Source organism: Notolepis coatsorum, assembly GCF_963971535.1.
Source record: "Notolepis coatsorum genome assembly, chromosome: 5".
In the NCBI taxonomy this organism is placed as follows: Eukaryota; Metazoa; Chordata; class Actinopteri; order Aulopiformes; family Paralepididae; genus Notolepis; species Notolepis coatsorum.
Window position 1 is genome coordinate 32,596,193 of NC_140169.1, and position 16,319 is coordinate 32,612,511.

At 39.3% G+C, this 16,319-nt stretch overlaps 1 protein-coding gene across 1 annotated transcript in view; it reads left to right on the forward strand.

The window, feature by feature from the left end:
- The first annotated feature begins 2,929 nt into the window (after nt 1-2,929).
- LOC311228143 (uncharacterized protein) overlaps nt 2,930-16,319 on the forward strand; it is a 65,338-nt gene continuing 51,948 nt past the window's right edge. Inside the window, exon 1 of the mRNA XM_084314058.1 lies at nt 2,930-3,413. Within this exon, the coding sequence (XP_084170184.1) occupies nt 3,021-3,413 (393 nt within the window). The 5' untranslated portion in view covers nt 2,930-3,020. The remainder of the gene's footprint in view (nt 3,414-16,319) is intronic.

The following is a 16,319-nucleotide window of genomic DNA, read 5'->3' on the forward strand; positions in this document are numbered from 1 at the left end:
ATTAAAACAGACATAATTTGGACTGTTGGTTGCCAACTATTAAATATGATAGGACTTAGCAACATATTTTCCATGCATTGTAACTATCACTAGCAGGCAAACAAATATTGCTAAATTATTTTGATTGAAGTTAAAGAATAGCAAAGTTACAGTAACTTGTTGATGGATCAGAATACTGGGAGATAGCTTAGCTAGCAAAAATAATATTCATAATAATAATGACTTATTTATAACGCGCATTTCTCAAACCCAATGCGCTACCGAAAGCTGAAAAGCGAACGTAATATTAGTTATCAGCTGGCAGGCATCAGCCGGTAGCTAGCCACCTCTCGCCAGCGGCCAGCTATCGTAGCCAACATTACCTTAAACTAGGGTTGCACCGATCCGATATCAGTAAAATAGCTGGATCGGGTATCGGTAAAAAAATAAAAATCAGATATAATTTTTTTTAATTGAATTTCTTTTAATAATCAATAAAATAAGAAATAACAATTCAGTACATTTATATCTATGTGTTAATTTGTTACATTTAGTTTCACTAAGTTAGGAAAGTAATGTTTTAAGTCAAGCCTGATGTTGCCTTGCACAAAAGAATGATCCCAGTCTCTTCCACACAGTGACAGTGAGGCATACAGGTTATTAATTGAATTAATGAAGTTTATGTGATCCTTTACAATTCTTAAAAACAAAATATATTTGAATATAAAATAAAATAAAATAAAAATGTGGATACATTTGTTTTATTTATTTTTTTACTTTTTTGAGATTTTTTTTTAAACAATGGGTATCGGATCGGTATCGGTATTGGCCGATACCCAAACCCAGGTATCGGTATCGGGACTGAAAAGGTCAGATCGGTGCATCCCTACCTTAAACTTAGTAAATTATCTAGGCAAATAACCAAACCCGCAGTCATTTTATGTGACACAGCACCTCTCTCTCCACTCCGCTTTGTCCCTGCTTTCTCTCCACTGCTCTCCCCATCGTCACCAACAAAAACTCATATTTCTGTTATTTTTTAACATTTCGGGGCATCTTCCAGAAAAGATTTTCTCTTTTTTTCTCTGCGCAAAAAGGAACGTAATCCTGGTCAGAACAACGGGGCAGACTACAATATATTTGCATTTGTTAGCCATGCTAGCGATCTAAACAATACATTTATGCCAAAGTTAGATGTAAAGGGTGAAAGACTCCTCACAGTCATGCTGATTTGTCAAAATGTACGTAAATTACGTCGCTCACACCAACGCGCATCTGCAGACACGGGAAGTATATTCAGGCCTTAACCCTAACGCATCAGGATGCCTCCAAAACCACGCCCCACTAGGTAGCTAGCAGGCAGCTATGTGTTAGCAGCAGCAGGCCTTTGTGTACGCAACCGTTATGCAAACCGTTATATAACAAGCGCATGTGTCACTAGAGGGTTTGATAGACAGCTTGCTTGTTCCAATCATTTGACTTGGTCATTCGTTTGATTGGATGTTGTTGTTTTAGCTCTTGCCCCTTACCAGAACAATGGATTATTTTCATTTTGGTGTCAAACGTAATCTTTTTTCAGTATTATCGATTACTGAAATAAACTCCTCAAAAAAGGTTCGGAAACGTTATTTCGGTTGATTATTCCTCCCCCTTTTAATAATACCAATTGGTATTGCATTTTATATCTTTAGAAAGGCTGATTAGTCACCTTTAAAACGAGGTACAACTTGTAAGGATTGTGCATTCGTGGAATGAGCAACACAGCTAACCGTGTGGGTAGCGGCCCAAATCTTATTGCCAAAATCCCCTGCAATATTCTTCTGTTGGTATTCAGTCTCGTTTTGAGCTTCAAGTGCTGGCAGGTGTATGCCAATCACAGGTCACTGGTGTGTGACTGGCACCTGATTGGCACCACAATAACTTTTTTTGAGGAGTTTATATAATATAAGAAATGTTAAATGTTGCAAGATTCTTTAACCTTTATGTACTTTACCCCCATTGTTGTGCTGCACTATGACAACAACTTAATTTCCTCTCAGGGATAATACATTTATTCTGATTAGGGATGTCCGATATTATCAGCCGATATCGGCATTAAAATGTGATATCGGAAAATATCGGTATCGGTTTTCAAATCTTTTTCTTTTTTTTTTTACATTTATATAACCTTTATTTACCCAGGCAAGCAAGTAAGAACAAATTCAGATTTTATATATTGTCAAAAGTATGCATAATGTTGTGTTAATTCCACAACAAGAGATATGTAATGTGAAATTATTCATTTTTGGGGGGGGGGGGGGGGGACCCTGCATATATCGATATCGGTTGATATCGGTATCGGAAATTAAGAGTTGGACAATATCGGTATCGGTAAAAAAGCCAATATCGAGCATCCCTAATTCTGATCTTACCTTTTCTTATCTTACCTTTTCTTATCTTATCTTATCTTATCTTATCAAATAGGACTATTTGATTATACTTTGATTATGCAGCTATCGGTGGGATAATGTAAAGCTGGATCCCCACTATATACAGTACATGTCTTATGTTCTACTTAATGGGTTAATACACAAGATGGCTTCAGATAGGATCTCTGACAGCAGGTTGGAGCTGACCATTACTAACGGCAGCTACTAATGCATCCCACAGCTATGTCGGTTTATCACACTTTAATCTAGTTGTGTTTTGTTTCAGGCGGCCAGTGGAACTGCATGTCCTCAGCCTCTGGTCAGCTCTCTGACCTCAGTACAGTAGCTCAATCCTCCCTAGCCACAACCAGCTTTACCCTGAGCCCATCTGATCATCTAGCCACCATACGCCGGTCCCCTCCCCTCCCCTGTCCATGTTAGGACTCATCAGCCAAATGTACCTCTGAGAAGTCCCCTTTAGCCTCATCAGCAGACTGTACCATGGCCCAGTGTCCACTAGCCACGGCCAACGATACCTCAGCACCATCCAATGGCGTCTCTACAAACTGTACTACTGAAGCACCCCCCCTAGCCGCAGCACACGGTATCCCACTCCAGTCCACTTATACCTCTATGAACTGTACTCCTGAACAATCCCTTTTAGCCACAGCAGGAAACGGTACTCTGTGCCAATCCTCTCTTGCCTTGGCAGATGTCACTACCGCCCAATCAGTTTTAACCGTCATGGGCTGTACTTCTGAAGTACCCCCTCTTGCCACACTGAAGCCTGTTCTGTCCACTGCTGCTTCTGTGACCTGTGCTTCGGACCAGTCCCATATAGCCTTGAGTTGTACTTCTGAAGTATCCCCCCTAGCCATGGTAAATCCAGTCCAGTCCACTGTGGCTCCTATGACCTGTCCTCCTGAAGTGTCCCCTCTAGCCCCAGCCAGCAGCTCTGTGGTCCAACCCCAGACTGAGTTTATTATTCTGGATCAGAACGGCCAGGCCCTGCAGTGTGAACATATGGTGAGTGAGATGATTTAAATACTGCTGTAGTACTGTGATACAGGTGTAGTACTGTGATACAGGTGTAGTACTGTGATACAGGTGTGGTACTGTGATACAGGTGTAGTACTGTGATACAGGTGTGGTACTGTGATACAGGTGTAGTACTGTGATACAGGTGTAATACTGTGATACAGGTGTAGTACTGTGATACAGGTGTGGTACTGTGATACAGGTGTAGTACTGTGATACAGGTGTGGTACTGTGATACAGGTGTAGTACTGTGATACAGGTGTGGTACTGTGATACAGGTGTGGTACTGTGATACAGGTGTAGTACTGTGATACAGGTGTAGTACTGTGATACAGGTGTAGTACTGTGATACAGGTGTAGTACTGTGATACAGGTGTAGTACTGTGATACAGGTGTAGTACTGTGATACAGGTGTAGTACTGTGATACAGGTGTGGTACTGTGATACAGGTGTAGTACTGTGATACAGGTGTGGTACTGTGATACAGGTGTGGTACTGTGATACAGGTGTAGTACTGTGATACAGGTGTAGTACTGTGATACAGGTGTAGTACTGTGATACAGGTGTAGTACTGTGATACAGGTGTGGTACTGTGATACAGGTGTGGTACTGTGATACAGGTGTAATACTGTGATACAGGTGTAGTACTGTGATACAGGTGTAGTACTGTGATACAGGTGTGGTACTGTGATACAGGTGTGGTACTGTGATACAGGTGTAATACTGTGATACAGGTATAATACTGTGATACAGGTGTAGTACTGTGATACAGGTGTAGTACTGTGATACAGGTGTAGTACTGTGATACAGGTGTAGTACTGTGATACAGGTGTAGTACTGTGATACAGGTATAATACTGTGATACAGGTATAATACTGTGATACAGGTGTAGTACTGTGATACAGGTGTAGTACTGTGATACAGGTGTAGTACTGTGATACAGGTGTGGTACTGTGATACAGGTGTAATACTGTGATACAGGTATAATACTGTGATACAGGTGTAGTACTGTGATACAGGTGTAGTACTGTGATACAGGTATAATACTGTGATACAGGTGTGGTACTGTGATACAGGTGTAATACTGTGATACAGGTGTAGTACTGTGATACAGGTATGGTACTGTGATACAGGTGTGGTATGTGATACAGGTGTAGTACTGTGATACAGGTGTGGTATGTGATACAGGTGTAATACTGTGATACAGGTGTAATCCTGTGATACAGGTGTAATACTGTGATACAGGTGTGGTACTGTGATACAGGTATAATACTGTGATACAGGTGTAGTACTGTGATACAGGTGTAATACTGTGATACAGGTGTAGTACTGTGATACAGGTGTGGTACTGTGATACAGGTATAATACTGTGATACAGGTGTAGTACTGTGATACAGGTGTAATACTGTGATACAGGTGTAGTACTGTGATACAGGTGTAATACTGTGATGCAGGTGTAGTACTGTGATACAGGTGTAGTACTGTGATACAGGTGTAGTACTGTGATACAGGTGTACTGTGATACAGGTGTAGTACTGTGATACAGGTGTAATACTGTGATACAGGTGTAATACTGTGATACAGGTGTAATACTGTGATACAGGTGTACTGTGATACAGGTGTAGTACTGTGATACAGGTGTAATACTGTGATACAGGTGTGGTACTGTGATACAGGTGTAAAACTGTGATACAGGTGTAATACTGTGATACAGGTGTAATACTGTGATACAGGTGTAGTACTGTGATACAGGTGTAGTACTGTGATACAGGTGTACTGTGATACAGGTGTAATACTGTGATACAGGTGTAGTACTGTGATACAGGTGTAATACTGTGATACAGGTGTAGTACTGCGATACAGGTGTAGTACTGCGATACAGGTGTAGTACTGTGATACAGGTGTAGTACTGTGATACAGGTATAATACTGTGATACAGGTGTAATACTGTGATACAGGTGTACTACTGTGATACAGGTGTAATACTGTGATACAGGTGTAGTACTGTGATACAGGTGTAGTACTGTGATACAGGTGTACTACTGTGATACAGGTGTAATACTGTGATACAGGTGTAATACTGTGATACAGGTGTAGTACTGTGATACAGGTGTAGTACTGTGATACAGGTGTACTGTGATACAGGTGTAATACTGTGATACAGGTGTAGTACTGTGATACAGGTGTAATACTGTGATACAGGTGTAATACTGTGATACAGGTGTAGTACTGTGATACAGGTGTGATACAGGTGTAATACTGTGATACAGGTGTAGTACTGTGATACAGGTGTAGTACTGTGATACAGGTATAATACTGTGATACAGGTGTACTACTGTGATACAGGTGTAGTACTGTGATACAGGTGTAGTACTGTGATACAGGTGTAGTACTGTGATACAGGTGTAGTACTGTGATACAGGTGTAATACTGTGATACAGGTGTAATACTGTGATACAGGTGTAGTACTGTGATACAGATGTAGTACTGTGATACAGGTGTAATACTGTGATACAGGTGTAGTACTGTGATACAGGTGTACTGTGATACAGGTGTAGTACTGTGATACAGGTGTAATACTGTGATACAGGTGTAGTACTGTGATACAGGTGTAATACTGTGATACAGGTGTAGTACTGTGATACAGGTGTAATACTGTGATACAGGTGTAGTACTGTGATACAGGTGTAGTACTGTGATACAGGTGTAATACTGTGATACAGGTGTAATACTGTGATACAGGTGTAGTACTGTGATACAGGTGTAGTACTGTGATACAGGTATAATACTGTGATACAGGTGTACTGTGATACAGGTGTACTGTGATACAGGTGTAATACTGTGATACAGGTGTAATACTGTGATACAGGTGTAATACTGTGATACAGGTGTAGTACTGTGATACAGGTATAATACTGTGATACAGGTGTACTGTGATACATGTGTACTGTGATACAGGTGTAATACTGTGATACAGGTGTAATACTGTGATACAGGTGTAGTACTGTGATACAGGTATAATACTGTGATACAGGTGTACTGTGATACAGGTGTACTGTGATACAGGTGTAATACTGTGATACAGGTGTACTGTGATACAGGTGTAATACTGTGATACAGGTGTAATACTGTGATACAGGTGTAATACTGTGATACAGGTGTAGTACTGTGATACAGGTGTAGTACTGTGATACAGGTGTAATACTGTGATACAGGTGTAGTACTGTGATACAGGTGTAGTACTGTGATACAGGTGTAATACTGTGATACAGGTGTAGTACTGTGATACAGGTGTAATACTGTGATGCAGGTGTAATACTGTGATACAGGTGTAGTACTGTGATACAGGTGTAGTACTGTGATACAGGTGTAATACTGTGATACAGGTGTAGTACTGTGATACAGGTGTAGTACTGTGATACAGGTGTAGTACTGTGATACAGGTGTAATACTGTGATACAGGTGTAGTACTGTGATACAGGTGTAGTACTGTGATACAGGTGTAGTACTGTCATACAGGTGTAATACTGTGATACAGGTGTAGTACTGTGATACAGGTGTAATACTGTGATACAGGTGTAGTACTGTGATACAGGTGTAGTACTGTGATACAGGTGTAGTACTGTGATACAGATGTAGTACTGTGATACAGGTGTAATACTGTGATACAGGTGTAATACTGTGATACAGGTATGGTACTGTGATACAGGTGTAATACTGTGATACAGGTGTAGTACTGTGATCCAGGTGTAATACTGTGATACAGGTGTAGTACTGTGATACAGGTATGGTACTGTGATCCAGGTGTAATACTGTGATCCAGGTGTAATACTGTGATACAGGTGTAGTACTGTGATACAGGTATGGTACTGTGATCCAGGTGTAATACTGTGATACAGGTGTAATACTGTGATACAGGTGTAGTACTGTGATACAGGTGTGGTACTGTGATACAGGTGTGATACAGGTGTAGTACTGTGATACAGGTGTAATACTGTGATCCAGGTGTAATACTGTGATACAGGTGTAGTACTGTGATACAGGTATGGTACTGTGATCCAGGTGTAATACTGTGATACAGGTGTAATACTGTGATACAGGTGTAGTACTGTGATACAGGTGTGGTACTGTGATACAGGTGTGATACAGGTGTAGTACTGTGATACAGGTGTAGTACTGTGATACAGGTGTAGTACTGTGATACAGGTGTAATACTGTGATACAGGTGTAGTACTGTGACACAGGTGTAGTACTGTGATACAGGTGTAATACTGTGATACAGGTGTAGTACTGTGATACAGGTGTAGTACTGTGATACAGGTGTGATACAGGTGTAGTACTGTGATACAGGTGTAATACTGTGATACAGGTGTAATACTGTGGTGTAGTATTGTGATACAGGTGTGGTACTGTGATACAGGTGTAATACTGTGATACAGGTGTAGTATTGTGATACAGGTGTAATACTGTGATCCAGGTGTAATACTGTGATACAGGTGTAGTAATGTGATACAGGTGTAGTACTGTGATACAGGTGTAATACTGTGATACAGGTGTAATACTGTGATACAGGTGTAATACTGTGATACAGGTGTAGTACTGTGATACAGGTGTAATACTGTGATACAGGTGTAGTACTGTGATACAGGTGTAGTACTGTGATACAGGTGTACTGTGATACAGGTGTAGTACTGTGATACAGGTGTAATACTGTGATACAGGTGTAGTACTGTGATACAGGTGTAGTACTGTGATACAGGTGTAATACTGTGATACAGGTGTAATACTGTAATACAGGTGTAATACTGTAATACAGGTGTAATACTGTGATACAGGTGTAATACTGTAATACAGGTGTAATACTGTGATACAGGTGTAATACTGTAATACAGGTGTAATACTGTGATACAGGTGTATTACTGTGATACAGGTGTAGTACTGTGATACAGGTGTACTGTGATACAGGTGTAATACTGTGATACAGGTGTAGTACTGTGATACAGGTGTAATACTGTGATACAAGTGTAATACTGTGATACAGGTGTAGTACTGTGATACAGGTGTGATACAGGTGTAATACTGTGATACAGGTGTAGTACTGTGATACAGGTGTAGTACTGTGATACAGGTATAATACTGTGATACAGGTGTAATACTGTGATACAGGTGTACTACTGTGATACAGGTGTACTACTGTGATACAGGTGTAGTACTGTGATACAGGTGTAGTACTGTGATACATGTGTAGTACTGTGATACAGGTGTAGTACTGTGATACAGGTGTAATACTGTGATACAGGTGTAATACTGTGATACAGGTGTAGTACTGTGATACAGATGTAGTACTGTGATACAGGTGTAATACTGTGATACAGGTGTAGTACTGTGATACAGGTGTACTGTGATACAGGTGTAGTACTGTGATACAGGTGTAATACTGTGATACAGGTGTAGTACTGTGATACAGGTGTAATACTGTGATACAGGTGTAGTACTGTGATACAGGTGTAGTACTGTGATACAGGTGTAATACTGTGATACAGGTGTAATACTGTGATACAGGTGTAGTACTGTGATACAGGTGTAATACTGTGATACAGGTGTAGTACTGTGATACAGGTATAATACTGTGATACAGGTGTACTGTGATACAGGTGTACTGTGATACAGGTGTAATACTGTGATACAGGTGTAATACTGTGATACAGGTGTAGTACTGTGATACAGGTATAATACTGTGATACAGGTGTACTGTGATACAGGTGTACTGTGATACAGGTGTAATACTGTGATACAGGTGTAATACTGTGATACAGGTGTAGTACTGTGATACAGGTATAATACTGTGATACAGGTGTACTGTGATACAGGTGTACTGTGATACAGGTGTAATACTGTGATACAGGTGTAATAAAAAATGAAAAAAAAATGAAAAAAATGTTTTTATTAAAAATATTTGTTTTTACTTTTTTTTAATTTTTTTTTAACTTTTTTCTTTTCATGTCAACGTTCACACGCACAATATATGCTTACCTAGGATTTGACTTGATTCAACAACAAAGCAGTCGGAGCAATGACAAGCCGAAATCTGTCGAAATTGTAGTTATTTGAAGTTTGGATTTTTTATTTTTACGACTGAGGTAGGTAAATAAAGTTTCTTGAGACTAAAGTACCGAAAAAAGGTACCGTTGGGTACCGGTATCGATTCACAGGTACCGGTACCGGTATCGGTTCAAATGTGAAAGGTACCCATCCCTAACTGTGATACAGGTCTAGTACTGTGATACAGGTGTACTGTGATACAGGTGTAGTACTGTGATACAGGTGTAATACTGTGATACAGGTGTAATACTGTGATACAGGTGTACTGTGATACAGGTGTAGTACTGTGATACAGGTGTAATACTGTGATACAGGTGTAATACTGTGATACAGGTGTACTGTGATACAGGTGTAGTACTGTGATACAGGTGTAATACTGTGATACAGGTGTAATACTGTGATACAGGTGTAATACTGTGATACAGGTGTAGTACTGTGATACAGGTGTAGTACTGTGATACAGGTATAATACTGTGATACAGGTGTAGTACTGTGATACAGGTATAATACTGTGATACAGGTGTAGTACTGTGATACAGGTGTAATACTGTGATACAGGTGTAGTACTGTGATACAGGTATAATACTGTGATACAGGTGTAGTACTGTGATAGAGGTGTAATACTGTGATACAGGTGTAATACTGTGATACAGGTGTAGTACTGTGATACAGGTGTAATACTGTGATACAGGTGTAATACTGTGACACAGGTGTAGTACTGTGATACAGGTGTAGTACTGTGATACAGGTGTAATACTGTGATACAGGTGTAGTACTGTGATACAGGTGTAGTACTGTGATACAGGTATAATACTGTGATACAGGTGTAGTACTGTGATACAGGTGTAATACTGTGATGCAGGTGTAATACTGTGATACAGGTGTAGTACTGTGATACAGGTGTAGTACTGTGATACAGGTGTAATACTGTGGTACAGGTGTAGTACTGTGATACAGGTGTAGTACTGTGATACAGGTGTAGTACTGTGATACAGGTGTAGTACTGTGATACAGGTGTAATACTGTGATACAGGTGTAGTACTGTGATACAGGTGTAGTACTGTGATACAGGTGTAATACTGTGATACAGGTGTAGTACTGTGATACAGGTGTAGTACTGTGATACAGGTGTAGTACTGTGATACAGGTGTAGTACTGTGATATAGGTGTAATACTGTGATACAGGTGTAATACTGTGATACAGGTGTAATACTGTGATACTTTATTTTTCTTTATTTATTTCTTTATTTCAGATCCCCATTAGTCACTGCCTCAGCAGCGACTATTCTTCCTGGGGTCTGGATCCAAACATATAAAATTAAACAAGAATAATCAATAAACAACATAAAAACAAAACAAATATCAATAAAACACCAATAAAATATACAAACAATTATAGAACATTAAACCAATTAAAATCAGACATACAACCAAATATGTATGCCAAATTTTCTAATATAGAACAAAAACAAATATCAATAAAACAACAAATATCAATAAAACAACAAAGACAACAAAGACAACAATAACAAATATCAATAAAACAACAAATATCAATAAAACAACAAAGACATCTCAGAGCAAACTAAAATGTGCTCAAAAACAGCACAACATTCCATACACTCATACTCTAATACTCATAACCACTAGACAAACACATTCCAAAACAACACATAACCCAACACAAGAACCCATTCATTAGACACAGATTAGACCTAACCAAAATCAACCTCTTTCTGCATTACAGCCACTCGTAGTCTCCTCTTGAATCCCACCTTACTGGTAATTGAAACCAAATATTGTGGAAGTCTATTCCAGTAGGACATTGCCCTGTACATTACAGTTTTCTTTAAGGCTTCAGTTCTGGGTCTCGGCAGGGCGAACCGACCCTTCAAGGCTTGTCTAGTGCCATAGCCATGACCATCACTAATAAGCACCAGCTGCAAAAAGAGGCACACAGGTTTATGCAAAGTATAAATATTTCTCATAAACAAAATAAGACTACACACTAGTCTCTCATTGACTCTCATCCATGACAGTTCCTTGTGCATTTTCTCAACACTGTTTCTAATTGAGCTATGCAATGCAAGTCTTGCAGCTCTATTTTGAGTAAGCTGTATTTTATTTAAATCTTGTTTGGATGCATTTGACCAGATTGCTGGACAGTAGTCCAGATGTGACAAAACTAGTGATTGTATGACTTGCTTGGTAGCTGTGTCTGTTAAAAAATAGGCATTCCGTCTAATAATTGAAATACTTCTGCTCATTTTTGTTACAATATTGTTAATGTGAGTTGACCAAGAGAGTGTTTCATCTATTATAACTCCAAGCAATCTGGCCTCCTTAACTTGCTCAATATCTGCACCCTGCAAAGAAATATTTAATCTGTGATTCTCTCTCTGAGCATGCTTTGAACAAATAATTAGACATTTTGTTTTGGATGCATTTAGTTTCAGCTTATTTACCGTGACCCATTCAGAAATCTGCATTAACTCGCTTTGAAGAAGACTGCTGAGGTCTTTGGCATTGCTTGCCGAAGCATATATTGTAGTGTCATCTGCATAAATGGAACTGCTTGCATTTCTTAAACTTTGTGGCATATCATTTACAAATATTGAATATAATAATGGTCCAAGGCAACTTCCTTGAGGAATGCCACATTGTAGCGTTTTAAAGCTTGATAAAGTTCCATTAAACAGGACACATTGTTGTCTCATGAATAAATAACTTTTCATCCAGTTAGTAGCTGAGTGTTTGAAACCATAATCAGCTAGTTTTGTAAGCAGCAGTTCATGATCAATGAGATCAAAAGCTGCGCTAAAATCTAACAGTACTGTACCAACTAATAATTTACAGTCAATATTTCTTAGCCAATCATCAGCCAATTGTGTAAGTGCTGTGCATGTTGAATAGCCTGGTTTGTAAGCATGTTGAAAGTCAGAATTTATGTTATTAAGGGAGAAATAATTTTGAATTTGTTTGAATGCAATTCTTTCCATAAGTATACCTAAAACAGGTAAAATACTGATTGGCCTACTATTTGGTCCAGTGAATGATTCTTTTCTATTTTTGGTAGAGGAGTGACCTTAGCTACCTTCCATATTTGCGGATAAATTCCTTCCTTAAGACTCAAATTGAATATATGACATATCGGACCAGCAATACTTCCAGCTGATAGCTTCACAAGTCTACTGTCCAGATTGTCGTGACCAGAGGGTTTGTCACATTTCAATTCAGACAATAACTTTTCAATTTCTGAAAGATTTGTGACCAAAAATTCAAATTCACATTCTTTGTCCTTCATGATCTGACTTTTTATAATTGAATCTGATAAGTTACCCTTTACAGGTGGCATGTTGTCTCTTATAGTATTTACTTTATTTGTGAAATAGTCATTGAAATAATTTGCAATATCCAAGGGCTTAGTGATGAAACCATCCCCTGATTCAATAAATGATGGTATTTTACCCATTTTGTCTCTACCCATGATTTGATTCAGAGTACTCCATAGTTTTTTACCATCATATTTTGTTTCTTCAATTCTGGATTGGTAGTATAGCCTTTTTTTCAGTTTATTTAATTTTGTCGCTTTATTTCTTAAAGAGCGATATGCTAACCAATCTTCTGAATTCCGTGAATTTAGAGCGATTATTTTCAGTCTATCTCTTTCTTTCATGTTGCTCCTTAGGTCAGTGTCTAGCCAAGGTGCTTTGATAGATCTTACAGTACGTTTTTTTATGGGCACATGCTTGTCACAGACCGAGGAAAATAACTTCATAAATTCTCCTAGGGCTTCTTCAGTATGAATACACTCAAATACACTGTCCCACTTTATGTTGTGCACGTCTTGAATAAATAAATTCTCACAGAAATGTTTATAGATTCTTTTATGTATGATTTTAGGACCTGCTTTGGGGACTTTGACTTTTCTTGCCATAGCAATCATGTTATGATCACTGAATCCAATTGGCACTGAAACAACTTTTGAACATTTATCTGCTGAATTAGTAAAAATATGATCTATACAAGTTGAGGATAATACACCTGATTTGTTGACGTTTATTCTAGTCGGTAGGTTTACCATTTGGGACAAGTTGCATACCGTGGCTATGTCATTAAGCTTTCTTCTCATAGAGCAGGTATTAGATAGCCAGTCTATGTTTAGGTCACCTACAAAATAAATTTCTCTGTCAGTGTCCGAAACATTTTGAAGCATTGTACAGATTTTTTCAAAATATGCAGCGTCGGAATTGGGTGGTCTATAGCAGCAGCATACAAGTAATGGCTTGAGATGCGGCAGGTGAACCTGAATCCAGATGGCTTCCACATCTGGCCAGTTAAGATCTTTTCTTATTTTTGTTGGAATTTGTTCTCGTATATAAATGGCTACTCCTCCACCGTGCCTGTTTCTATCCAGTCTAATTAGGTATGGTACTGTGATACAGGTGTAATACTGTGATACAGGTATAATACTGTGATACAGGTGTAATACTGTGATCCAGGTGTAATACTGTGATACAGGTGTAGTACTGTGATACAGGTATGGTACTGTGATCCAGGTGTAATACTGTGATACAGGTGTAATACTGTGATACAGGTGTAGTACTGTGATACAGGTGTAGTACTGTGATACAGGTGTAGTACTGTGATACAGGTGTAATACTGTGACACAGGTGTAGTACTGTGATACAGGTGTAATACTGTGATACAGGTGTAGTACTGTGATACAGGTGTGATACAGGTGTAGTACTGTGATACAGGTGTAATACTGTGATACAGGTGTAATACTGTGATACAGGTGTAGTATTGTGATACAGGTGTGGTACTGTGATACAGGTGTAATACTGTGATACAGGTGTAGTATTGTGATACAGGTGTAATACTGTGATCCAGGTGTAATACTGTGATACAGGTGTAGTAATGTGATACAGGTGTAGTACTGTGATACAGGTGTAATACTGTGATACAGGTGTAATACTGTGATACAGGTGTAATACTGTGATACAGGTGTAGTACTGTGATACAGGTGTAATACTGTGATACAGGTGTAGTACTGTGATACAGGTGTAGTACTGTGATACAGGTCTACTGTGATACAGGTGTAATACTGTGATACAGGTGTAGTACTGTGATACAGGTGTAATACTGTGATACAGGTGTAAAACTGTAATACAGGTGTAATACTGTAATACAGGTGTAATACTGTGATACAGGTGTAATACTGTAATACAGGTGTAATACTGTGATACAGGTGTAATACTGTAATACAGGTGTAATACTGTGATACAGGTGTAATACTGTAATACAGGTGTAATACTGTAATACAGGTGTAATACTGTGATACAGGTGTAATACTGTGATACAGGTGTAATACTGTGATACATACAGGTGTAATACTGTGATACAGGTGTAGTACTGTGATACAGGTGTAATACTGTGATACAGGTGTAGTACTGTGATACAGGTGTAGTACTGTGATACAGGTCTAGTACTGTGATACAGGTGTAGTACTGTGATACAGGTGTAGTACTGTGATACAGGTGTAGTACTGTGATACAGGTGTAATACTGTGATACAGGTGTGGTACTGTGATACATGTGTAGTACTGTGATACAGGTGTAATACTGTGATGCAGGTGTAATACTGATACAGGTGTAATACTGTGATACAGGTGTAATACTGTGATGCAGGTGTAGTACTGTGATACAGGTGTAGTACTGTGATACAGGTGTAGTACTGTGATACAGGTATGGTACTGTGATACAGGTGTAATACTGTGATACAGGTGTAGTACTGTGATACAGGTGTAATACTGTGATACAGGTGTAATACTGTGATGCAGGTGTAATACTGATACAGGTGTAATACTGTGATACAGTGCGACATATATATCGCACGTGCTACAGCAACAGCGGTCTGTGCGATGAATGGATTTACTTCAGTAGCACTGGTGCGATAGGGATTGGGTTCATATAGATACTCTTATTTTGAAAATCCTGTAGCGGGTCTCATTTCTGCCCACGCGCAGCTCCAGCTATAATAACTAGGCTCCGATAGCTAGCAACGTTCAGGTGCATATGATACTCTTATTTTGAAAAAACTCTGTGACAACTCGACGAGTCATATCCGCCCTATCCGTGCTTCTGCAAGCAGAGCAGCGCGTTGGTCGGTTGGTGCGCACTGCTGCGTTAACACAGCAGTGCGCCTACACGTCCCGAAATAAGTCTGTGGTGTTTTTCTTTTCTCGCAACGGGTCAAATGCATCTACATGCTTTGCACCGTCGCCATTCCTTTATGCGCACATCGCCCAAAATTAACGTTTATGTACCATTACAATCACTACAACGTTAGCAAGCTAACAAGCTAATCCTGATCAGAGGCAGAGGCGCAGAGCCAGCAGACACAGTGTGGACTGGGGAAAGGGAAATGGGGGGGCACTCTCTCCCCTTCCCTGTGTGTGTGCGTGCGTGCGTTTGGAAAGACGATGAAGTCACTAGTCAGGACTCAGGACAGGAGTATATTATAGTAAACTGAGGATTACTGAGGATGGACAGATAATGTTGATATTCAACTATAAAAAAGTGTGGACGTTTAAAGACAGACTAGACTACAATATGATGCGGGGGTGGTGAGTTGAAACAGTGTGTGTGAATGAATGAATGAAAACTTTATTTAACAGATTGCAGAATGGGTACAGTACAGTACGGCTCAATACACACAATTGTTAAGGGGATGCAGACCAGAGAAAGACGTTTGTCTTGTTTACATCAGGGTCCCCCATTGTGTGTGTGT